The sequence below is a fragment of the Hibiscus syriacus genome, unplaced genomic scaffold, assembly GCF_006381635.1.
Source record: "Hibiscus syriacus cultivar Baekdansim isolate YM2019G1 unplaced genomic scaffold, ASM638163v2 tig00111234_pilon, whole genome shotgun sequence".
NCBI lineage: Eukaryota > Viridiplantae > Streptophyta > Magnoliopsida > Malvales > Malvaceae > Hibiscus > Hibiscus syriacus.
Window position 1 is genome coordinate 232,744 of NW_024063028.1, and position 26,592 is coordinate 259,335.

The window sequence follows — 26,592 nt, forward strand, 5'->3', positions numbered from 1 at the left end:
ACCGAGTCAGTCAAGGTTGTCGTGACACATGGAGGTCCAATGATTGACCGAGTTTATAAACTCGGTTTGAATAAGTTTTAGGCCAAAATATCATATATTAAAAATAAAATAAAACTTGGGTCATTTACATATTTTCAGTTACAGCAATGAAACCATGATTTTGAATGGGAGAAAACGGCTCACACTTTGGATCTGCATTACCGATCTGTTGAAGTTATTGAATCTGCAGATCTGATGATCCATTTTAACAAGCAAAATTTATGCACAAATCTCTGCAATTATTCCTCTTAGTAGTTGCTTTTCTATATCTTCCACTACTTGAATTGTGTCATCCATTGAGAATCCTTTCTTCCAACCTAAGTCCCATATTCCACTCAAAGCTTCACTGTGGTTAATATCTCTTTCCAGCATTGCAAATAGGCCATCGGTGGGTTGGTTTCCATCGGCAAGTTCACTATAGCTTCTCAGAGCTTCGACACCTTCGAGAGTCTCCTTTAACAAATGATCTAGAGAGATATGCCTTTTGGCATTTCCTACCAGGCCTGACCAGGGAAGGTGGATCAGTTGAGAATCAGGATGGTTTTTTCGTTGAACAATTTCGTTCGCACAGTCCAAGGAAAGTCGTGTGTCGTTAAATGCTGGACTGCTCAATAGCAACGCCTTTAGACCGGTCTCTGTCATGAAGCTTCCACTGTCGGCTCCAATCGGAGTGATTGAATCATCATCGCCTCCGATAGATTTTCTGCTGTTTTGATCATTGATAGTAACCAGAGTGACATCACAAACAAAACTCTCGCAGCATTGTTCTATAAGAGAAAAAAGCAAAAGAAAAGAAATAGTCAGCATCCCCATTTTGGTCATTAAGTTTGTTCTGAAGCTACATGCTTTTCTCTCGAGGCAAAATAATCCGAGTTAAAAGTCAAGAATCTCAACACAACGGACAATGTGGATTCACAGTGTCCCGGAATCCATGTGGTCGACTCCGAGGAGGAAGTAAAGCATTTGAAGAGAGAAACAGCAAATTCCAGCATGTAACTATTTAAATATGACAGACATTGTATATGCAGTAACATCAGAGATGTCTCTATATGTATCTACATCTCTAATGTGAGCAAATGGCATCTGGCTAATATCAACATTGTGATTTGATAAAATTTCAGTCACAAAAAGGTGTTTACCTTCAATCAGAATATCAGTGTGTTCTGTTCCCTCTTCCGTAGGAAGTTGGTCTGTGGTGTCAGTGCTATATCCTTCCAAAACAGTATCATCATTTGATGCAAGATCAATCCTCTTTTCATCCAAAACTGTATCATTTTCGGATGCAAGATCAATTCTCTTTTCTTCCAAAACAGTATCATCACTTGATCCAAGACCAATCCTCTTTTCATCCAAAACAGTGTCATTTTCGGATGCAAGATCAATTCTCTTTTCTTCCAAAACGGTAACATCATTCAATGCAAGATCAGTCCTCTTTTCATCCAAAACTGTATCGCTTTTGGATGCAAGATCAATTCTCTTTTCTTCCAAAACAGTGTCATCGCTTGATCCAAGATCAACACTCTTTTCTTCCAAAACAGTATCATTTTCTGATACAATATTAATCTTCTTTCCTTCCAAAATAACCTTATCTCCTTTGCATTCTAACTTTTCAATCTGCACAGAAGGTAAACCACATTTAGTAACGTTCCATCTTATTTTCATAGCTTAATACGTGTAGCAAATGCATTTTAAATCTCGTATGTCAATATGCTACTTAACGAAATTAGAATTATAACAGCAGAAAGTAAACTTAAAAGGACTCAGTTATTTTAGTTACGGTAGGCTTGCTCACTGCCTTTTTCATTGAACTCTTTTTCACATCAACGGGGCCACGAACTGTATTTTGTGGTTTGCGAACAGAGTTGGAGTTTGCAGTTGCACTTGATTGATGGGAAATTTTATTTTTTGTAACATTTGATGCATTCTCAGGTTTACTGGGCTTTCGAGGGACAACTTCGGGTTGATCTTTAGACCTTGATAAATTCTTTGCTTTTGCAACCACCTTGACAACTGGTCCTCTGCTGCTTATCATAGGCTTTGGTATCATGTTGATGTTCTTTGCAGTTGCCACTTTCTTCACGGATGGCTGAGTTATTGAACCCAAACTTTTCATCTTAGTAGGAAGCCTTTGTTTAATCTTCACTTCCTTTTTCACTGGTCTGGTCACATTATCTTGAATGTCTTTTCCACTTTCCTGCTGGATAAGTCTCTTCACTGGAGTTCCTTTTGCTTCCACTCTTCTGCTCATTTTACTGAATTTCAAACCTCTATTACCGGGTTTGAAAATTTTGGAAGGAGAATCCTCTTTTACTTTCGGCTTTTTGAGCATTGCTTCAATGTTTGAGGTTCTCTCCTCCTGAAACACTGGCTCAAACTTCTCTTGCTGTTGCAGATGTGGATCACGTCGTGGTTTTATGAGTACAATAGGTGGACTGCTGTTAATCAACCTGTTTCCGGAAAAGAAGTCACTTGATTGATAAGAATCAGGCTTAATCTCTTTGATGGAGTTGTTTTTTAGTAGCCCTTTAAAATGCATGGTCTCAAGGACATCCTTCAGCGTCTTATCCGGATCTTCTGTTCGTAAAACAAATTGAGACTTCCGAACTTGTGGCGTATCAATTTCAAAGGTAGGTCTTTGTTGACTGAAAGTCTTCTTTTTCTCCATAACTTTCTGGGAATGTGTCTGCAATGATTTTGAAGGCATTTCTTCAAGGCCCATAAGCTTTGCGATCAAACTTGGGCCTCTTGCCTTCTTCTCTTCAACTGCCGAGCAGACAGATGAATCCATGGAAGCACAGTTGTCGGTTTGAAACGACGAAGACCGACTCAAGCTTGTTGACGGGATATCTGAAGCTAATTCCGGATATCTTGAACTAAAGCATCTCTTTTCTTCAGCATTTATGTTTGGCAGTAGATTTTGCCTAGCTAAGCTATCTCTAATCACTTCCCTAAGCTCGTCAATGCAATCTCTTGAAGAAGCACCGGCTGAAAGGTGCGGATTCTGGATTCCCTTCTGAGAATTCGGCTCAAAGACTGGACTCGAATTCACTCTCCAAATCAATTGATCATTTCTCACCTTATCAGATCTTTCCTTCTCTTTCTTCTTCAACCTAGCCAAATGAGATGCTTCTTGCAACTTCCCTAGCACGTGTAAAGAATCCTGCAATTCGAGAGCTCCTTTCAACAGATCTTTAGCTATATCTTCCGAATGCTGATCACACCAAATCCCTCCTCTCGACCACGAGTTGATCACCTGGTTCAGCTTGTGAGCCCCTCTAGAAACCTCCACCAGCTGACTGGAAGAAGAGCAACGAAGTTCTTCCATGGCACCGTTAGACACTGTCTCATCTCTTTCAACCTTACTCGATACTCTGCCTTTGTTCTTCTGCTCCATCTTCTTCGCGGACTCTACGACACCCTTCGGATCATCACACACAACAAACGATCTGCAAACAATTGATCTTAGACCGTCTTGAGGCATATTCTGTTTAACCAAAGCATTTTCTAATGTCAAGTGACATACAAAATTACAAAATACTCGAATACAATATCCACCAATACTAAAACATATTCTCATGAGATGGTTTCTTACATGCTTTTGATATACTAATAATCAGTCTTTTTCAAAGATTGTCCCAAACATACAACAGCAACAATTGTTCAGCCCTGATTCAACGAAAACAACATAAGCAACATCCTTAAATCACTTGCTGCATTCCCAAATAAACAAAAGCAAATGCCATTAGAAAATGAAGGGGAAAAAACAATATTCCATTTTCTTTTGGAATGTTTCAAACTTTAGCTACTGAATTATCTTTCATACCAAAATTGCCATCTTTTATGAACAAATCAACTCAATTTTATCTCATTTACCAAAAGAAGGCAGAACAAAGAAGACCCGGATGAAAAACTGCATGTAAAAAATTAAAAAGTAACAAAGACCCAAGAATTTACAAGCTGAATGCTGACCTTTTCTGCCAGTGAGGAGCATTGACTTTGTTGTCAAAACAACGAAGAAAGGAGAGTGTGAAACTGAAGGGGATTCAGCTTTTGCTTCCAAATCAAAGAGGAAAAAAATCTGTAAAAAATTAAGTTTTAGTTGATTAGTCTAATGAGAGGGAAGAGAAAAGGAGATAGCTTGAAGTGGAAGCAGAGTGAGCGGCGTGATTTCATGGCGGTGGGACTTTTAGTTGTAAGCTTATCGGATGCGTGTTGCAGAAATAAAGGGAATAAAAAAAGAAGAAAACAAAGGAAATCTGTTGGAAAGCACGACGATGGAAAGGACAGTTAACAGTAAATTCAAGTTTTTTTTTGGCAGACTACTTCTTCGTCTTCCTCAGTAACTGTTCTGAGCATTTTCCCTCACAAGTTTTAATTGTTCTTTAGATTTAAATATACCATCTGTCACGGGGTGTTCACTTAACTTGTTGTGAACTGTTCATACTTCATATATTATTATCGGTTTATTAAATATAAATAAAATTCATGTTTGAATTAATAAATTTAAACAAAATTTTATTTGATTCATTTATATTAAGAACAAATCTATTTATATGTTCATTTATAAACTCTTTTGTTAAACTATTTATTCAAATTTAATTTTTTTATAAAAGATATTTAAAAATATCATATTTATATTTATTTTTTATTTATATAAATAATTATTAATATTTATATATATTTATTCAAATTTGATTCATTTATAATTTTAGTTATGAGTTATTGTATTGTTTTAAAATTTAAAGTTTAAATTTTAAAAAATTTATAAAATTAAGCCTGTATATTTTATTTTATTTGAAAATCTTGAATCTTCTCTGCTTTATGTTCAATTCTATTATTTTATGAAGATGGTAATGAGTTTTTTATTTTTTTGGGATTTGTCGTATTTGCTTTGCATTTTAACGAAAGAATTATCTTAAATGTCTTACATTCTTAAGAAGTCGTAATATTTTAACATAATTTCTAACAAATTCATGTGATTTTTTAAAGATAAATCTTTTGTCAGTCGATCATATCCACCTAACTTGATAAGTACTAATTAATATATAATCATAATGATTTTACACCCGACATCATTATGAAGAGTCATTATAAATTCTCTCCATCAAAATCGAGAGAATTATATGAACTCTCCCCTTCACTTACTCTTCTTCTACATTTTTACGGAGATAAAATGTTTTAACATTGGTTAATGGTTGTCTAATAGTTGACTACAACTCTTTGTTTAAATCAGAAGAGATGAATGTTTATAACCGTTGTAATAAGAGATGCGAATATGTTAATATGAATGTTTTTAACCGTTGTAAAGGATAGAGCTGTGTTTTCCTACACAAATCAATAAATATTTACTTTTTACCATCATATTATTTAATTAAATGAAGCTTAAATTGATTCAATATCAGTGTTTTGAAAATCGGATCGGATCGGCCGGTTCAATCGGTTCAATCGGGAATTGCTATCTGATCCGGTCCATTCTATCTAGGTTGAACCGGTTCTAGTGAACCGCAAAGAACCGTTCGAACCGGCTTTGAACCGCTCAAACCGGACCGAACCGTAAACCGGTTCAACCTAATTTTTTTTTATTTTTATTAAATATTTTTAGTATTTTTATTTAATTTTTTAAATAATTATGATGTCGTCCAATTTTTACAACCGATTCAACCGGTTAAACCAATGAACCGGTAATACAGCCGATTCGTTGACCGATTCGATACTAAAACCATGTTCAATATTTACTTTTTTTTCGAACAGGGTCTTTTTGCAGTTGGTGGGTAAAAAAGTATCGTAGCTGAAAACAATGAACAAATTAATGCATTCACAGGGGTCTTGCTATGTACGTATACACTTCCTTTTTAGTGGCAATCATAAATGCTATTGAATCCTCGCCATCCACTTCTTTTTTCTGCTGGCTTAATTGCATGGTTATTGGTTAAGCCATGCGTTGTTATTCATTAGTCTCTTAATTTTTTTTAATAAAATTATTTAATTACTTAAATGATATTAATTAAATTATTTATCGATAATATTTAGTTACTATGATTTTATGAGATGTGTTCGTTAACAAGTATCTAAATTTTCGAGGATTCGAAGATATGATACTCAAATTTTTGGATAGTAGAAAATATTACTCGTATCTTGATCTATGAATATTAGATACTCATTATTCGAGTATTCGTATTTTAGATGGGAGATATTGGATATTATTAAAAAAACTCGTAATTTTTATGGGAACCATTGAATCGACGAATTCAACATATCAAATTAATAATTTTGAACACCCTTAATTAGAATTTCGCAAAAAGAGCAGAGTCAAAACTTGATACTGAAAGACGAGATACATAATATCAAAATTAAAGAATATAGACTAAATTGATTAAATTCGAATTCATGTTGATCTAAAATGTTATTAGACCTTAAAATCGGAACATAGTCCTCCTCACATGGCCAATAATTCAACTCATAAAAGCCAAGTATATATCAAAATATTATTTAATCAGGGAAAAATGGTCTTCACACTCACATCACTCTTCTCCCTTTAAGAGGACAGTGAGCACATGCACATGGCATTTTCTTGGACATTTTTGTAATTTAGTTCCTAACCTAATTGAGCGACATGGGTCAGGTTTTGGTCAACTCGACCCGACCTGACTCAACCCAAAAATATATATCTTTCATCCGACTCGAATCCGACCCAAATTTTTGAGATAAAATCCGACCCGACCCAAAATTCGAGTATGACTGGACCCAAACATCACCTTTAAAAAATCAATCCGACCCGAACCTGAACCCGAAATTTTTATATTAAAAAAATGACTCGATCGGGTCGGGTCAAAACCAACCGGGATTGAATCCCATGCCCATCCCTAATTGAGCCATAGTATTTTGACCAATATACCTTCAAATTAATATTTCAGGTACAATGTTAATAAATTCGATATTTTCAAATAAATTAATAATTAATATTATATCGATCATAATTTTTTGAGAGATTTGAAGTGATTATAAGATAATATGTGTTTAGAATTTTTCTTATCATAAATCTTAAATCAATATCAAATTGATTCAACTATTTTTTTTATTAAAATATTTAATGTGCCATTAACGATATTAATGCAAGATTTAACACTAATTATATTAACGGCAAGCATCATAATAATACATGGAATAATAAGTTCGGATATTGTATTAGATAATTTGTCAAAATTATGTACAATATTAAACATTTTATTAAAATGAAGGCGTGACATCGAACATTATATCAAAATATAGACACTCCATTAAATATTTCAAAAGAACAAGAACCAAATAAAATATTTTATGAAAGTGTATGTACCCAATATAACATTTAAGCATAAATAAATGATTGGTTACCAGAGGAGCAGATGGTAATTGACATTTGGAGGATAGTATGAATTTCAAAATTGTAGTACATAATTGAGTATTTTGTTAGGTTTGGACATTATGTTTGAGCAGAATTGGTCCTAAATTAAAAATGTTTGCTGGCAGACAAATTTGACTAACTGATACAAGTTGATTGTTCATGATAATCGTACGGTAATAAAATATACGGTTAAAAAAAACAATATCATAAATGTTATTATTTTTTTAATATTTTTGATAAAGCGTTATTTAAAATATTATTTGTTTTATCGAAAATGTTAATTTCGCTAGCTAATTTTTGGTAGAAAAAATAATTTAGGTAGCGTCTAATATTAATATTTCAGTAGAATAAATAATATTTTAGATAGCATTTTATCGAAAATATTAAAAAAATAATAACGTTTCTTGTAACACCTTTCCTTAGCTATATATTAAACTATTGCACATGTGACTTCCCTGATTGTTCAAAGGTTGAACCGAGCGAAGTATTTTTTTTTATATTTTTTTTATTGATGATTTTTTATAGGAACAATTCTTATTATTTTTATTCTTAAAAGAAATTAAAGGCGCTGAAAGCTTTTGAAGTATTGGAACAAAAATAAAGCTCTTACTTTTTTTTATTTAATTAAGTTTTCATATTTTATAATTTTGTAATTTATTTATTTGATCAACATCGACAATAAAATATAATAATTTTTGCTAGATTAATCTGTGTCGCATATCATATCACATCAAGATGTTGTCAAATAATATTTTTATAAGTTTATTAATTTTTTGAATTTTTAATATGTTTTGGAATTTTCATTAAAAATATATAAATTCCATGTTAAACCATAACGTATCATATGATAGTAATATCTCAAAAATATTAAAAATTAACGATCAAAATTGATCAAAATACTTAATTGATTCAATTTTTTAGTTCAAAGACTTAATTGATTATATTTTCTCCCTTAATTTTTTTCCAAATGAGCTCAAATATGATGAAATAATAATATTATTTTATCTTTATTAAACTATTAATTACCACCAGCTATTTAATCCTTATTTTACTTTATGAAAAAAATCAGAAAAATAAAAATAGTTGATATCAACATTTCAACAAGGAAAAATTAATATTTTTTCAATTTTTTAATTATATGATAACATATTTAAGTATATTTGAAAAAGAAAATCAACAGTCAAAAGGAACACAATAAGAATTTAAAGACTAAAATGATTAAATTATTAAAATTAAGGGGTTAAAGTGTCATTACACCATTAAATTTTTTAAAAAGATATATAGTCATCTTACTGATAATGTATCAAATAACATATACACATATAAGTTATTAATAATAAAAAAGCGGACATTATTCAACAAATTTTGAAATTATTTTATGACAGAGATAATGGTATTAGAGCAAAGAGGGAAGGAAGACAAGTTAGTTAAAGCAGTTAAACTTGTATGTTTTCCCGTACATTATGCAACGTTGATTTTCCTCAACAAAGACAAAGCCATTCAATATCACTTTGTTGTTTATAATTCACATTTGATTTCTTTTTTTTTTTTTTTACAATTTGACCCTCAAATTTATGTCTGTGAAAACATGCAGACCGCTCATTGTATCTTGTCGTAAAACAGTAAACGATAATCAACCACTCGAACCTTTTATTTCTTCAACTTCTACACCATCAAAGAAACCCTATTGATTTTATTTTCTTCTCCTTCTTCTTCTTTGTTTCTGTTCTTATGAACAAAGAAGAAGCTTAATTCGAAAAACTCCGACGATATGCTTTGAACAATAACGCGCAAGTGCAGCATTCGTGGCTCATCGTCTTTCAAAGGTACAAAAACGTCGAAGCTCAACCATCAGATTCTCATCCTAGATGGTAGCGCAACCGCCGCCGCTATGACCGATGGTATTGACATAAAAAATGAAGAGGACAATTCAATGGTGCAGCAGCAAGATGTGGAGCAGTCTGAGCCATTAAATCCAGAAGAGATGCGTGCAGGTTCAAGCATCTTTCTATATATATATATAAATAAGGTACATGAAATTGTACATATATTTTGAGCATAGCTGCCATTGATGCAGATATGGAGATGATGAAGGAAAGGTTTGCAAAATTGCTTTTGGGTGAAGATATGTCAGGAGGTGGAAAAGGCGTTTCTTCAGCTCTGGCTTTGTCAAATGCAGTCACAAATCTAGCAGGTAGATATTCATGTCTGATATGTATATATATATATATATACGGTTATTGGAATGTAAGAAAAAGGAAAGTGAATAGACCTGTGTTACGACAAATATCGGCACCGGTTAATCGTCCCAAGTCCGATGAACATAGACAGTTACGAACTGATGGTGGCCACTTATATTGCAGCATCCATTTTTGGAGAGAAAGGGAGATTAGAGCCCTTGGCTCCAGAAAGGAAAGCAAGGTGGAGAAAAGAAATGGACTGGATCTTATCTGTTGCTGATCACATTGTTGAACTTGTTCCTGCAAAACAGACATCTAAGGATGGAACAGAAATGGAGGTAGCCACATCAATTCATAAAATCTCTCGAGTTAATTTCACTGAATTTAATTGTCTCCCGACGATTTGTTTCGACTAGACAGGTTATGGTCACGAGACATCGAGCCGATATGCTAGTGAATATACCCGGCCTGCACAAACTCGACGCGATGCTCATCGTCAGTATCTCTATCCTTAGCCAATGATGATAAAGGTTTTAACACTTTGGTTTTGCTGATCAAATTGTACAATGACACAGGAGACTCTCAACAACTTTGGACAAGAAAAGGAGTTTTGGTATGTGTCCAAGAATGATGTTGATGGGGAGGAAAGCGGCCAAAGGGAAGACAAATGGTGGCATCCGATCGTTAAGGTTCCCGAAAACGGACTTTCGGAAAAGCAACTACAATGGCTGCATTACCAAAAGGAGTCTGTAAACCAAGTGCTGAAAGCAGCAATGAACATCAATGCTGAAGTCCTATCAGAAATAAAAATCCCAGAAAGCTACATCGATTCCCTACCCAAGGTAAAGGAAAGAACTAAATGTCGCACCGGCAGAATAGTCTCCCGATGCGACAGGAATGAAAGGGAGTTGATAGTTTTCTGCAGTTCTGGTACTAACATGTCTGATGCAGAATGGAAGAGACACCCTTGGTGATTCGATCTATAACAGCATCACGGTGGAGTACTTTGATCCGATACAGTTCCTCGCATCAATGGACTTCTCGACGGAACACAAAATTCTCGACTTTAAGAACAGGATCGAAGCCTCGGTTGTTATTTGGAGAAGGAAGAAGATCCAGAAAGATGCAAGGTCTTCTTCATGGGGCACAAGCGTTAGTGTCGGGAAAAGGGAACTATTCGAAGAGCGGGCGGCGACCGTCTTACTCATACTCAAGCAGCATTTTCCCGGACTTCCACAATCTACACTTGATATATCAAAGATCCAAGAAAACAGGGTACCTATAAAATCATATTCTTAAATCTTAATCTCCTCCCTCATTGCGTTCTGAGTTTGATCAACTTGTTCTAACTTTTTTCAATAGGATGTTGGACTGGCTATCCTGGAGAGCTATTCCAGGGTACTCGAAAGCTTGGCTTACTCGGTGATGTCGAGAATAGAGGACGTTCTTCATGCTGATTCGCTTACTCGAGCATCATCACTGGCTCGATCTCGAGATGTCGAACATGGATGCTTTTAGATCGAGTTCTGCTGAGGTTGATATAGGCATCGGTTTCACCCCAAAGAAAGCTTCTTGCCTAGAGAGGATTGAGAACTTAAATGCGTAAAGAAGTACCCCCATGGTCGAGATTGATGGATATTCACTGTTACATTTACTAGGGGAAGGGAAAGGAAAGGAGCAAACATAGATAGAAAACTTAATTTTATGTATATAATAATAATAATAATTCAGCCCCTTGCAAGATTCCAATGGGGGCAATAACCTTGATAGATCAAATTGTTACTCACCTCATCTCTATTTAATTTTATTATAAAATATAAAAACATATTTTTAGTATTTTCAAATAATAAAATTATTTTTCATGCCCGACCCAATTTTGGTTGAAGACCCAAAAGATCTAGTACAAACTACGCAATTTGATATCTATATTTATTGTTATTTTTCTAATATGGTATATGTGATTAATTTGGCATTAATTACACTTTTTGTCCTTCAAATTGCTCTACGTAATTAGCGAGAGAATATTACTTTATTTTATATACCACGATAATACAATATTTAAAAATAAAAATTCATTTATTAATCAAATATTTAGAATTAAATAATAAATAGAAGATATTTTTATTTTTAAAATAATTCATCAATACAACATATAAGATAAAATGATATCGTGTCAAGTGTCAACAATTATACACATAAATAATGTATTAATAATTCTGATTATTTGTTAAAGGCCGTGTCATGTCATAGATGGGGCTAAAAGCCAAAAGGTACTTGGTAGAGTTGGGTGCATACTTTGAAGCTTTGCTTCCTAAGAGGAACGGGTGACTGCAGCATGTATGGTATCGGCAAGATGCGGGACAGTATTGAAGCTAAGACCTGCCATACTAATCCTCCAGCAAAAAAGAAAGAAAGAGATAATGAACATTATTTAGCTTGTTGCAAATTGGTATTAGTAGGTAACGGAATTGTGGTTCGTAGAATATTCAGACTCCGGAACCCCCCATTTCTATAGGTACATGTAAAATAGCAGTATCATCCACAATGCAAACAAAGTTCAGGTTCAGGGGATACAGTTGACATGGTGTGTGGGGTGCGCATAGGATCATCGGAAGTGAAGAGTAAGTAGAATTGGAGGAAGAGAATACTTAGCAATGCAAAACCAAGTAAATTAAAATAGGAACAACTTCATCATAGCAGTAAAGAAGCTCTCTTCGTGTCGATGAAAAAGTTTCAATGATATTCACATTCATCAGTCATCACATTAGCGTGTATGATCTTATCATGACTCATGCAAGAGTAATGGGAGGAGAAATGATTTTCTGACCTAGAAACAAAATCCTACGCATACAACCATCTAGACATCCCCAACTTCAATAAAAATGGTTCAAAGAAAAAAAGGAATAGATCTGTTTACCCATCAGATGTCATGTAAATGTGGTACTCTTTGGTCATGAAGGCAACTTGATCACTGTTCAATCCTGTGAAAGTAAACATTCCAATCTGCTTGGTAATGTGACTACAGTCACCTGTGAAAGTAAACATGTTTAGTTTCTGATTTTATGGAATACACCAAAGGATTCATACACAGTAAAGAATACTAGAAAGGGACGCAAAAACTTCTTGTCAATAATATATAAAGGTCAGCAGAGTCCAAAGCCCAGGAACAACTACAGGGCTCTTTGTTTATTGACTTGAACAACAAATGTTTACCGACTCGTACATACTAAACTTAGCTCAAGCCTACATGTAAACAAAGAAGGGTAGAGATATCAGATACGTATAGACCATTGAAAGAAAGGATCAAGCAAAACCTTTAGCTGTTAAAGCATCAAATAGTTGTTTCCACATGCTAATAATTCTGTCTGCCATTGCTTTCAATTCAACCCTCCACTCATTATACATATCACTGCAAAATAAAATAGAATTAAAACAAAAATATGAAGTCAAATGAATTCACTTCATTTGAGTGATTACCTCGCTCAAAGTCTAACAAAAAAAAATCATAGATGAAAAATTACACCCAAACTGACGATAAATGTTATCCTTCCCTGATTAATATCACTTTGGCATGGGAAGTAATGAAATTCTCTATAGAATCCTAAGATTCAATTTTCTTCAATCTTAAGACAAGCCATTTCCATCATTCTATTTTCTGAAATTTTAGCAATGTTGCTAGTTTCTCTGTCGTCAGAAACATTCTAAAATACAGGTAGTTTGGATACACAAAGAAGGAACCTACCTATTTTTCAGGATAGTGGATGCAGTTGAGGCACCATGAAGTGGTGGATTGGAATACATAGGCCTAATCACAAGCTTCAACTGGCTCTCAACTCTGCTTGCAACATCAGCTGCCTTACAGACCTATAAAATTATTATTATTGTAAGGTATGGCTCATAAATATACCGGTAAAGAGGACATAGGCACTAGGGTTTTCTATTATAAATAGAGATGTAACCTAAACCTATTATCATTGAATAAAAATTTTCTAGCGCCGCCTAGGCACCAAGGACGTAAGCACATTGCCGAACCTCGTTAAAATTCTTGTGTTCTTTCGTTTACTTTGCCCGATTTATCAACAATTGGTATCAGATGTCAGGAGCAAAATTCAAAGTTACGAAATTCGATGGTTTGAGTAACTTCGGATTATGGCAAACGAGGGTGAAGGATCTGTTGGCGCATCAGGGGATCCTGAAGGCTTTGCGACCTACAAAGCCGGCGTCGATGGAGGAGGAAGATTGGGAAGAATTGCAACAACGAGCGGCAGGAACCATACGATTATGCTTGGCGGACGAGGTTATGTATCACGTCATGCATCTATCGTCTCCAGACGAAATTTGGAGGAAGTTGGAAAGTCAATTTATGTCCAAATCCTTAACGAAAAAAATGTATCTAAAGCAGCGGCTATATGGGCTGAAGATGCAGGACGATCATGATTTGGCGCAACACGTGAATGTATTCAATCAAATCGTTTCTGATTTGGCTCGGCTTGATGTAAAAATTGAGGATGAAGACAGAGCGATGATTTTGTTGTGTTCGTTGCCTCCCTCTTACGAACACATGGTGACTACTCTTACATATGGGAAAGAGACTATCAATGTTGAGGAGATTACTGCAGCCTTGTTGGCTCACAACCAACGGAAGCAGAATGCAGGGGAAAACTCTCAAGCCGATAGCTTATATGTCATGGGTAATCGAGACCGTAGACGGAAGCCAGAGAAGGCAGGGTCTGGCAAACGGAATTCCAGATCCAAATCTAGGGATAAGAAGACAATTCACTGTTACAAGTGCAAGGAGGAATGGTATATGAAGCAAGACTGTCCGAAGTTGAAAAAGCAGACTGATGAGAAGCGTGATGTTTCATCCAAGTCTGTGAACGTGGTCGAGGATGACAATTCTAATTGCAGTGAGGGTGATATGCTTTCTATTTCAACGACTCAATTGACGGATGCGTGGATTCTTGATTATGGATGTTCTTATCACATCACGCCAAATAGGGAATGGTTTTCGACATACAGGTCGGTTAATTCTGGTTCTGTTTATTTGGGTGATGATCGATGTTGCAATATTGTTGGTATTGGTGATGTCAAAATTAAGATGTATGATGGCTCTGTTCGGACGTTGAGTGGTGTTCGACATATCCCAGATTTGAAGAAGAATTTGATTTCTTTGGGCACTTAGCACAAGAATGGTTTTATCCCTAAGGCTGATGAGGATAGGGAAACCATTCGGATTGTTAAAGGTGCTTTAACTGTGATGAAAGTAAAGATAATTGCAGGAAATATTTATAGATTGTTAGGGAGTACCGTTGCAGGTGGAGTTCATTCTGTTGAATCCTGTGATGATACTACAAAACTGTGGCATATGCGTCTTGCTCATCTTAGTGAACGTGGTATGACAGAATTACACAAAAGAAATCTGTTGCATGGTGCCAAAAGCTGTAAGCTCGATTTTTGCAAGTATTGTGTTCTTGGTAAACAAACTAAAGTCCGTTTCAAGACTGCGAAGCACACAACTCAAGAGATTCTTGATTATGTGCATTCTGATGTATGGGGGCCTTCCACGACATCGTCTTTGGGTGTATCTAGGTATTATGTTACTTTTATTGATGATTTTTCACGGAAAGTTTGGGTTTATTTTTTGAAACATAAATCTGAAGTTTTTGAGAAGTTCAAGCTGTGGAAAAGAGAGGTAGAAAACCAAACAGGACGTAAAATCAAGTGTTTGCGGTCTGACAAGGGTACGGAGTACACAGATTCACAGTTCTTACACTTCTGTAAGGACCACGGGATTAAGAGACATTTTACAGTGCGCAAGACACCACAACAGAATGGTGTTGCGGAACGGATGAACAGGTCGTTGAATAAAAGAGCCAGATGTTGTTATCTTATCAACAGATCGCCAAGGGCATCATTGGCTGGGAAAGTTGCAGAAGAGGTATGGACTGGTCATGATGTTAGTTTTGATAACTTACGGATTTTTGGTTGTTCTAGTTATGTGCATGTACCTGCTGATGAGAGATCCAAACTTGATGCAAAATTGAAGGAGTGTATTTTTCTGGGTTACAAGAAAGGTGTCAAAGGATTCAAGTTCTGGGATCCAGTTGCGAAGAAAATTGTGATCAGTAGAGATGTTGTTTTTGATGAACAATCCATGTTGCAACAGAAGAAAGACACGACAGTGGTGGATTTCGAGCAGTTTCCAGTTGAGAAACCAGAAACGTCTCAACCGACTTCTGGTGGTTCCACTACGGATGATTTATAGGATTATAGTCTCGCCAGAGACAGGGTGAGACGGACGAATATAAAGCCTCCGAGTAGATTGGGTTTTGAAGACTTGGTCTCTTTTGCACTTATTGTTAGCAGTGATGATCCAGTTACTTTTCATGATGTTGTTACTAGTCAGGAAAACGACAAGTGGATGGCATCCATGGTTGAGGAGATGGAGTCTTTGAATCACAATCGTACATGGGAGTTGGTTCCCCTTCCTGAGGGTAAAAAGCCGATTGGTTACAAATGGGTGTATAAGAAGAAACCAGTAGTAACAGAAAAAGAGGGGGAGAAATTCAAGGCTCGTTTGGTAGCAAAGGGTTTTTCACAGCAGAAAGGAGTTGATTATGATGAAATCTTTTCTCCTGTGGTTAGACACACTTTAATCCGAGCAGTACTTGCATTGGTGGCCAGTTGGGATTTGTATTTAGAGCATATGGATGTTAAAACTTCTTTTTTGCATGGTGATTTAGAGGAGCAGATCTACATGCGGCAACCTGAAGGTTTCACTCAACTTGGAAACGAGCATTTAGTTTACAGATTGAAGAAATCTTTGTACGGGTTGAAACAGTCTCCGAGACAGTGGTATAAACGGTTTGACTAATATATGATCAAGATTGGCTACAACCAATGTGAGTATGATTGTTGTGTCTATGTTAAGAGCCTTGATGATGGTTCTTTTATTTTTCTATTACTGTATGTTGATGATATGTTGATTGCTGCGAAGAACATGGATGATGTTATCGGTTTGAAAACTTTATTGAGTCAGGAATTTGATATGAAAGATTTAGGTGCTGCAAAGAAAATTCTTGGAATGGAAATTTGCAGGGACAAAGACTCAAGGAAACTGTGGCTATCTCAATGGGGTTATGTTAAAAAAAATGCTAGAAAGGTTTGCGATGAGCAGCGCAAAACCAGTTAGCACTCCATTGGCGAACCACTTTAAGCTCTCATCAGAACAGTGCCCTAAGACAGATAAGGAAGCTGAAGATATGGCAAAGGTTCCGTATTCTAATGCTGTTGGCTGCTTGATGTATGCAATGGTATGTACTCGTCCTGATTTGGCTCATGCTGTTAGTCAAGTTTGTAAGTACATGTCTAAACCTAGTAAGCAACATTGGGAAGCAGTCAAGTGGATCTTTCGGTACTTAAAGGGTACTATGGGACATGGAATTGTTTTTGGTAGTCAACGAGATAATAGAAGCTATTTGTTGGAAGTCTACTGTTCAATCTGTTGTGGCACTATCTACAACTGAAGCTGAGTACATGGCAGCGGCTGAAGCTGCAAAAGAAGCTTTATGGCTCACTGGTTTAGTGAAGGAGTTGGGTGTTCATCTGCTCTGCAACAATCAAAGTGCTATTAACTTAGCTAAGAATCAGGTATATCGTGATAGAACTAAATACATTGATGTACGTTTTCACAAGATCAGAGAGTTGGTTGCATCTGGAGAGATTTTGTTTCAAAAGGTACACACTGATGAGAATGCCGCTGATATGTTCACCAAGCCAGTTACAACAGACAAGTTCAAGCATTGCTTGGACTTGTTGAATTTTTTCAAGTTGTTAAAGAAGTAAGGCAACCCAATCCACGTTGAATGTTTCCTAAGGGGCAGGATATTCGCCAAGGTGGAGATTTGTAAGGTATGGCTCATAAATATACCGGTAAAGAGGACAGGGGATGGAGCAGAGTGACCAAAGCGAACATCAACTGTCCTTACAAAGAAAGTCTTGTAGAGGGGGTTACGATTATGTGGGTTGGGGGTGCGGGGGCTGTGCCCTTGCGGTACGATACAGGGTTAATTTTGTAATTATGTACCAGGGTTTTCTATTATAAATAGAGATGTAACCTAAACCTATTATCATTGAATAAAATTTTTTTAGCACCGCTTAGGTACCGAGGACGTAAGCACATTGCCGAACCTCGTTAAAATTCTTGTGTTCTTTCGTTTACTTTGCCCGATTTATCAACAATTATTATCATTATTATTATCCCGTGAAAGAAGCCATAGTCATGTGAAAGAAATTTACTCAAAATATTTTTAAGTCTAGCATCTTACAATGTTGAGAGCACCAATACGCTCCCCATAAAGTCCCATGTTTTTAGCGTAACTTTGAGCTATGAAGCATTCCCCACCATCTGCATCAAACATGCGGACAGGTTGTGCATCTGCATCAAACATACGGACAGGTTGTGCATCTGCATCTAAACTACCACTTGCAAATCCCTGAATGTCAAAATTCAAGTGTTTGTAAAATAACCATTCTATAACCTCAGAAAATTATAACAACAGACAATTACCTGATAAGCACTGTCAAAGAAAGGCAATAGCCCTTTGGATCTTATCAACTGCCGGATCTGCTCCCACTGTTCAACAGTTGGATCAACACCTGTTGGGTTATGAGCACAGGCATGAATAAGCACTATAGCTCCACCTGGTGCAGCTCCAAGATCTTCTAGCAAGCTTGTTACCCAAATGCTCGTACCCAACAGTTATACCCGAGTCCAAGCAACATTGGGATTTTCTGTTCTTACTCGAGTATATAGAAGGGGTGTATTTCACTCCAATTTGAAACTAGGTATTTGCTTTCCCATGATGCCATTTTTACCAGAGTATTCAAGCTATCAGGAAGAAGATTGTGAATAGGAAAAACATAAGTGATGTCCTCTAGCATTTCCAACAAGCTGCAAGCCAATCCACATAGGATTTAGCTTTACAAGTAGCGTTGGGAAATAAACAAAATACGAGTAATTTCCTTATAATCAGATTAGGGAGAATGTAAAATAAAAACGAAAAAATAATACCCAAAATTGATAATGGATTTCAGCCAATTTTGCTTACGTCTCCGGACTGCTACAGATCTTTTACTAAGAGAGAAAACACTCACTACAGGTGTTTACAAAACACTCACTACTCACAAGAAATATCTCTAGTATTGGGAGAAAGAAAATGATTTTTTTGGGATGATTTTGAAGTTAAATGAGTTAGGGTATTTATAGTTGAAGCTTAAGGACTTAATCTTGTAAATACCCTAAAGTCTAGGGATTAATTGTGATTATTCCATTATCATTTTTCAACAAACATCTACCAAACTTTGAAAAATTATTTTTCAAAGAAACATTTACTAAACTTTGAAAATCATTTTTTCAAAGTTGGTTGCCAAACTTTGAACTTAATAATACTATTAACAATCTCCCACTTGAAGACTGATTTTAATCTGTCTTCACACCTCGATCAATGCAGCAACATTTCTGGTCCTGTTATTCTAGCATGTCAATTAATGTTGAACACAACTTCAGTTTATCAGTGGTCACCGTCTTTGTCAACATGTCTGTCGGATTTTGAGCTCCACTAATCTTTTCAAGCTTCAAAATCCCATCTTCCAGCAGAGACCGGATAAAATGATATCTCAATTGTATGTGCTTTGTCCTGGAACGAAAAGACGGATTCTTTGCTAGATGAATAGCACTTTGACTATCACAATACAAGACATTGTTTTCTTGTTTCTTGCCTAACTCTTCCAAGAAACTTTGGAGTCAAACCATCTCCTTGCTGGCTTCCGTAACAGCAACATATTCTGCTTCAGTTGTGGAGAGAGCAACTATCTTTTGTAGTTGAGAAACCCAACTCACTGTAGTACCTCCTAGAATATAGATATACCTTGTAGTGCTCATTCTGATGTCAATATTTCCAGCTAAGTCAACATCTACATAGCCTGTCAATATTGTATCTCCACCTTTGAAACAAAGTGCTTTGTTTGTAGTACCCCGCAGATATCTGAGGATCCATTTGACAGCTTCCTAGTGTACTTTGCCCAGATTATTCATGTACCTGCTAACAGCTCCCACTGCTTCAGCAATATCTGGTCTGGTACAAACCATGACATACATCAGACTTCTAATTGCTGAGGCATATGACACCTTCACCATGTGTGCACGTTCTTCCTCCGTCTTTGGTGCTTGTTCTTTGCAGAGTCTAAAATGAACACCTAAAGGTGTACTTACTGGTTTAGCATATTGCATGTTGAACCTGGAGAGTATTTTGTTGATGTAATCAGCCTGTGATAATATCAAAGTCCCCGACTTTGTGTCTCTCTTGATCCTCATTCCAAGAATCTGCTTTGCAGCGCTCAGATCTTTCATAGCAAACTACTTCGACAATTTTTTCTTCAAGTTTATGATATCTTGCATGTCTGAGCCTGTAATGAGCATGTCATCAACATACAACAATAAAATAATGAAGTTGTTGTCGAATCTTTTGATGTAGCAATAATGATCTGCTTGGCATCTGGTAAAACTACAGCTACTCATGAAGTTATCGAACTTCTTGTACCACTGTCTAGGAGCTTGTTTTAAACCATACAAGCTCTTCTTCAACCTATATATCAGGTTTTTCTTGCCTGCCTCTATGAAGCCTTCTGGTTGTCTCATATAGATTTCTTCCTCAAAATCACCATGAATGAAAGTTGTCTTTACATCTAACTGCTCAAGATGTAAATTCTCTACAGCTACAATTTTCAACACCAGTCTGATTGTAGACAATTTTACGACTAGAGAGAAAATTTCATTGTAGTTAATACTTTCTTTTTGCTGAAAGCCTTTGATAATCAATCTTGCTTTGTAGCGTTTGCTCCCATCGTGCTCTTCTTTGATCATGTAAATCCACTTGTTATGGAGCGTTTTCTTGTCTGGTGGTAATTCAGCTAATTCCCACATCTGATTTGACATAAGCGAGTTCATCTCATATTTCATGGAAAACTCCCACTTGATTGAATCCTCCACCTGCATTGCTTCATCATAGCACTCTGGTTCACCATTGTCATTCAGCAACAAGTAGTGTAAAGAAGGTGAATAACGTTGGGTTGGTTTAGGAATTCTAGAGGAGCGTCTTAGTTCTGGTGTGTCTGGTTCTTCTTGAACTGCTTCAGGACTGATCTGAACATCATTTCAAGAAATCTCATCGAACTCAGCAAATTCCTTTGTTTCAGCTTCGATATTTGAGCTACTTGATTCTATGGTTGACATGTCTTTGTACATCACATTCTCATTGAAAATGGCATCTCTGCTTCTGATGATCTTCCGATTTTAGTAGTCCCAAAATCGGTAACCGAACTCATCACCACCATAACCAACAAAGGCACATTTGTTGGACTTAGCATCAAGTTTACTTTTTTCAGCAGAGTCTATGTGTGCATAAGAAATACAACCAAACACTCTTAAGTGTGAAAGGTTTTCTTTCTTGCTCCAAATTTCCTCTGGTATTCCACCATACATGGGAACTGAGGGCCCACGGTTGATTAGGTAAGTTGCAGTGTTGATAGTTTCAGCCCATAGAAATTTGGGTAATCCAGTATGTATCCTCATGCTTCTGGCACGTTCATTCAGAGTTCTGTTCATGCGCTCTGCTACGCTATTCTGTTGCGGTGTTATGGGAACTGTTGTCTCCATCTTGATCTCATTGTTTGCGCAGAAATCTCTGAATCTTCTATTTTTGTAATCTCCTCCATTGTCAGACCTCAATCGCTTGACTTTCAAACCAGTCTCATTTTCCACCATGACCTTCCATTTTCTGAAGGTATCAAAGACTTCTGATTTCTTCTTCAGAAAATAAACCCACATCTTCCTTGTAGAATCATCGATGAAGGTGACATAATATAATGAGCCTGCAAGAGATGGAACTAGAGATGGTCCCCATACATCAGTATGAACCAACTTTAACTTTTCTACCTTGGGTGTCTTGCCAGTCTTTGCAAAACTGACTTTCTTTTGTTTGCCAAAGATACAATCCTTGCATAGTCTGACATCTACACTCTTTAGATCTGACAGCTTCCCTTTTGACAAAAGTGTCTTCATCCATTTCTCGCTCATATGGCCAAGCCTTTGGTGTCATAGGTTTGAATTTCCATCAGCATCTGCTACTGCAATGATATTACCTAAATTTGAGGTTACATAGAGAGTATCAGTCTTCTTACTACGAGCAATGACGAGTGCTCCTTTGGTAATCTTCCATTCACAGTCTGAAAAAGTTGTGCTATATCCTTCTCCATCAAGCTGTTCTACAGAAATCAAATTTCTTTTGAGGCCAGGAATATGTCTTACTCCTTTTAGCGTCCAGGTGGTCTGGTTTGACAACTTTAATCGGATGTCTCCTTTTCTGACGATCTTCAAGGTTTCATCATCAGCTAGATGAACCTTCCCAAAATCACCGCTGACATAGTTCTCCATGATTTCTCGACAAGGGGTGGAGTGGAAAGATGCTCCTGAATCCAAAATCCATGATTCAATCGGACTATTGATGCTTAATTAGAATCATGACATCACTTGTATCCTCTGTCACGTTGGCATATTCCTGTGCGCCGATTTTTTTCTTCGGTCCTCGACAATCCTTTTTAAAGTGACCCTTCTTGCCGCAGTTATAACAAGAAAAATCTTTCTTTCCTATTCTTGATTTTCCCCTTATGGATTTGGATCTGCCACGATTTGAATTCCTTTCTGAAGTTCTCCCTCTGGACTCCGTGTGAAATGCTGAGGAGGTTGATGCTTCACCCGATTCTCTCCGTCGAATTTCTTCGCTTAGTACCAGATCCCGAACATCGTCGAATTTCAATTTACTATTTCCCGACGTGCTGCTAACTGCTGTAACAGTAGCATTCCAACTATCTGGTAGAGATAATAAGAGAATTAAAGCTCGAACTTCATCATCGAATTCAATTTCTACGGAACTCAACTGGGTTATGATTGTGTTGAGTTTATTTAGGTTTTGAGCCACTGATGCCCCTTCTGTCATCCGCAAATTGAACAATCGCTTCATCAAATGAACTTTGTTTGAGTCCGATAGCTTCTCATACATACTGGAGAGAGCCACCATAAGACCCGTCGTGGTCTTTTCCTTTGCTATGTTGAAAGCAACATTGCGGGATAACGTCAGTCGGATAACTCCGAGGGCTTGTCTGTCGAGAAGAGCTTAGTCTTCATTCTTCATGCCCTCCGGTTGCTTTCCTGAGAGAGGTTGATATAGATTTTTCTGGTACAGAAAATCTTCAATCTGCATCTTCCAAAAGCCAAAGTCCGCACCATCGAACTTTTCAATTTTCACAATCCCTTCGTCTGCAGCCATCGCTCCCACTCGAATATGGCTTCTTTGGATCGTTCTGACAATTTTCGCGAACCGCCGTGTATTAGAACACCTCCGTCGATAAATTCGTATCGCCGACAAAATTGTACTATTCACGTGAATAGTAATGAATAGTAACCTCGCAAAAATTGACAAAATTCACAACCAAAAGCTCTAATTACCAGTTGTTAGTAAATAAACCGAGTATGAGTAATTTCCCTATAACCAGATTAGTGAGAATGCAAAATAAAAGCGAAAAAATAATACCCAAAATTGATAACAGAGTTCAGCCAATTTTGCTTACGTCTCCGGACTGCTGCAGATCTTTTACTAAGAGAGAAAATTTACAGGTGTTTACAAAACACTCACTACTCACAAGAAAGCTCTCTAGTATTGGGAGAAAGAAAATGATTTTTTTGGGATGGTTTTGAAGCTAAATGAGCTAGGGTATTTATAGTTGAAGCTTAAGGACTTAATCTTGTAAATACCCTAAAGTCTAGGGATTAATTGTGATTATTCCATTATCATTTTTCAACAAACACCTATCAAACTTTGAAAAATTATTTTTCAAAAAAATATTTACCAAACTTTGAACTTAACAATACTTTCAACAAGTAGCATAAACAACCTGGCACCATCTATCTTTTTACATAACATGATCAGTCCAGAAATTTGAGTTAGAATAAAGATGAACTAATTAATGTTTTATCTCTGCAATTTTTTTATGCATCAATTTTTTACTTGGTAAATTTGGTTTTTTATGATATCAGAGAATTTAAAGAATATCAGGTGCATTTGTACCCAACTATCAATTTGATGCTGTTTACTTCTTTTATTCTTCTTGCAGGCAGTTATTGAGGACGTTCCATTGAAACAAGATATATTTAGGGAGCTCGAGAAGGTCTGCTCTTCTTGCTGCATTTTGGCTACAAATACATCCACCATTGACCTTAACGTAAATGGAGAAAAGACCAACTCACAAAATCGTATCATTGGGGCTCATTTTTTCAGGTTACGAAACTTGTCTTGTTTTATGCTGAGGTATTTATTTTTACCATCATAATAATTCGACTTATGTATTACATAAATGAATCGTTTTAACATGAATTTCTCTCTGGTTTGCCTTACATAAACTGTCATCTGGTTTAGAGGAAACATATGCTGCTATTGACTGAAATGAACTGAATTTTGTTGGATTCACACTAAAATGTCCTTTTAATGTCGAAAATTTGACCACTTTGTTTATCTGAATGGCTTGTTTTTTATGCTTCTCGGATGAACAATCCTGCTAATATAACGCCTCTCCTGGAGATTATACGAACTGATAAAACTTCACCACAAGTTATTCTTGATCTCTTAACAGTTGGGAAAATAATAAAGAAAGTTCCCATTGTGGTACGTAACTGCACCGGCTTTGCTGTTAATCGAACATTCTTCCCATACATGCAAGCTCCACAACTTTTGGTGCATCTTGGTGTGGACTTGTTCAGAGTTGACAGAGCGATCAGGAACTTTGGCTTTCCTTTGGGTCCATTCCGGTATGTTTTCTTCCTAATCCCAAAGTATTCTATATGACTTTCGAGCTTGATATGTGTATTGTTTCATAATTCATAGATGATCTCTTTTATGAGATAGAAAATGGGTAAAATGGAAGTAAACACTACATAAAAGTCCAAATCGAAATGGAATTGATGATTTTGTCATGATAATAGCGACATCAAATTGTACAAATCCATTTGCTACCACATGCGTAGATTTATATGTTATCATACATGATTACTTAGGAAGCTCTATTTCAAATCAATCCATTTAGAAAAGCCTTCAGAATGGATGGTGATAATATATGATTTCAATTGCAATACTTGCAGGCTTCAGGACTTGGGTGGATATAGAATAGAAAATGCAACTCTGAAACAATACGAAATTGCATATCCTGATCGAATATTCACGTCTCCACTGACTGATCTTATGTTGAAAGATGGACGAAATGGTAAAACGGGATTTCGATCCTGCTTCCAGTTCATGTTTCTAATACTTTTCTCTTGTCTAGCATTTCTAATCATTGGTGTTTTTTTATGGTGTTTTAGGCGAAAGCAATGGGAAAGGATTTTATATTCACAAAAAGGGGAGCAAGTTAAGAACAAAAGACACACTATATCTTCCCTATATCAGTTACCGACAAAGAAATTACCGAGATGGTACTGTTTCCAACGATTAACGAGGCATATCGTGTTTTGGACGAGGGTGTCATTGCTCGAGCATCAGACCTCGATGTTGCATCTGTACTAGGAATGAGCTTCCCATCTTATCGGTAACTAACAATTTTTAGTCTCTTCAACACGAACTCTAGAATAGTCTCTAATGAACTTACTTTCGCACAAACCTGTCACATTCGGTTTAATTTCCTCATCCCACGTAAACAATCGCTTTCGGTTGCAGCGGAGGTATCATGTTCTGTGCAGATACAGTCGGGCCGACCATCGAAATATTTGGAAGAAAGTGCCATGAAAGGCTTACCACTAGTAAGAACTAAAATCTCTTATCGGTTCGCAATTTTTTGTGCAATTCCATGCACGTGTGCGGTTATATTACTAAATAATGTGATCATATGTCACGTTATATAGAAAAATTACTGACACGCAAAATGTGTAAAGTTTAGTAAATTTATTTGTCTTAATCTCACGTGTCTTATTTAGGGTCTAATATTTGAGGTTTAGGGGTTTAGATTTAGTATTGACATTCTTATTTTTCTGCAGAGTATTGCAGCGGAAGCAACACCATCTTCGAAATCAAACGCAAAGTTGTAAGCCGGAGATAATAACGACGGTGGTTGGATAAAAAGCATTGTTACTGTAATAAAAAATTTGTTAAAAACAATCCATTTGCATGTGAAGCGCTTTAAATATATTAATCTTCTCTTGTGTTACTTTAGTTAGTAGTTAAACCTGACCCTTCCTTTTACGGAAGATCCAAGTTTGGATAGACTATCTTTGACAATAGGATTTTTAGATTACTCAACTCATTACCGGATATATAATGTTATTCTAGAAATGCAGACAAAAATTAAGAGAATAATAATGTAAAAATATTAAATTTATTTAATCGACAAATCGAATTAAATAAAATTCAGACCGCAATTAGATGAATTCTAACAGCGGTTCAGATTTGCAGAGCAATGGCAGAAGCCATTCTATCTGAGGTTGTTTGTACCATATGTAGTTGTAAAACTGAGCTCTTCAACTCGAGGCCGCAATCTCTACAATCATTGCTGTGTTCCTCGACGCGGAAAGAAAAACTGGCTTTGGAAGCTTAAAGATGCTTGTTATGACATTAAATACATTCTCGAAGAGTTCGAAACCACCATAACTACAACATAATTCAGCCCGAAGAACACGAGCTTTCAAAGAAACTTATGTTGCTTCTTTTCGAGACCTAGCCCTGTCGGATTAAGTTTCAATGTGACTCATAAGGTTAAAGGTCTAAGAGAGAAACTAGATGGGATATCAGCTGATAGGTCCAAGTTTCATCTCATGGAAATGAATGATGGTAGGCATGTCGTACACCAGGAAAGAGATATGACTCACTCTACATCTGAACTCCCGATGTTATC

At 36.3% G+C, this 26,592-nt stretch overlaps 3 protein-coding genes and 1 pseudogene across 3 annotated transcripts; 2 read left to right on the forward strand and 2 right to left on the reverse strand.

Annotated features, from left to right (window-relative positions):
* Positions 1-99: 99 nt before the first annotated feature.
* LOC120156689 lies at positions 100-4,389 on the reverse strand. Its single transcript, XM_039167976.1, has 5 exons — positions 4,009-4,389; positions 3,632-3,705; positions 1,817-3,523; positions 1,179-1,653; positions 100-806 (listed from the first exon to the last, which is right to left on the reverse strand). Exons 3-5 carry the CDS (start codon positions 3,518-3,520, stop codon positions 259-261), a joined length of 2,727 nt encoding a protein of 908 aa, XP_039023907.1. The 5' UTR covers positions 3,521-3,523; positions 3,632-3,705; positions 4,009-4,389; the 3' UTR covers positions 100-258.
* Positions 4,390-9,191: 4,802 nt separating this feature from the next.
* Positions 9,192-11,118, forward strand: LOC120156690 (annotated as a pseudogene).
* Positions 11,119-12,888: 1,770 nt separating this feature from the next.
* LOC120156691 (aspartate aminotransferase, cytoplasmic-like) lies at positions 12,889-18,471 on the reverse strand. The gene is made up of 5 exons (XM_039167977.1): positions 18,404-18,471; positions 18,170-18,332; positions 17,928-18,095; positions 13,343-13,464; positions 12,889-13,009 (listed from the first exon to the last, which is right to left on the reverse strand). The coding sequence occupies exons 1-5, from the start codon at positions 18,469-18,471 to the stop codon at positions 12,904-12,906; spliced, it is 627 nt and encodes a 208-aa protein (XP_039023908.1). The 3' UTR covers positions 12,889-12,903.
* Positions 18,472-23,805: 5,334 nt separating this feature from the next.
* LOC120156692 (peroxisomal fatty acid beta-oxidation multifunctional protein AIM1-like) lies at positions 23,806-25,515 on the forward strand (the record flags this gene model as incomplete). The annotated part of the gene is made up of 5 exons (XM_039167978.1): positions 23,806-23,993; positions 24,266-24,520; positions 24,851-24,972; positions 25,122-25,293; positions 25,422-25,515. Coding segments are annotated over 5 exons (831 nt in total), but the record flags the coding sequence as incomplete, so codon positions are not given.
* Positions 25,516-26,592: the final 1,077 nt, after the last annotated feature.

What these genes read in the sequence shown, in the direction of transcription:
- LOC120156689 (XM_039167976.1), bottom strand. Translation starts at nt 3,520, where the DNA reads ATGCCTCAAGACGGTCTAAGATCAATTGTTTGCAGATCGTTTGTTGTG. An exon ending in AGGCAGTGAGCAAGCCTACC is followed by an intron (nt 1,654 to 1,816) that starts GTAACTAAAATA and finishes CCTTCTGTGCAG; the next exon opens with ATTGAAAAGTTAGAATGCAA. An exon ending in CACTGATATTCTGATTGAAG is followed by an intron (nt 807 to 1,178) that starts GTAAACACCTTT and finishes TTTCTCTTATAG; the next exon opens with AACAATGCTGCGAGAGTTTT.
- LOC120156691 (XM_039167977.1), bottom strand. Translation starts at nt 18,471, where the DNA reads ATGGCATCATGGGAAAGCAAATACCTAGTTTCAAATTGGAGTGAAATA. An exon ending in CACCCCTTCTATATACTCGA is followed by an intron (nt 18,333 to 18,403) that starts GTAAGAACAGAA and finishes TTGGGTAACAAG; the next exon opens with CTTGCTAGAAGATCTTGGAG. An exon ending in GTATTGGTGCTCTCAACATT is followed by an intron (nt 13,465 to 17,927) that starts GTAAGATGCTAG and finishes ATAATTTTATAG; the next exon opens with GTCTGTAAGGCAGCTGATGT.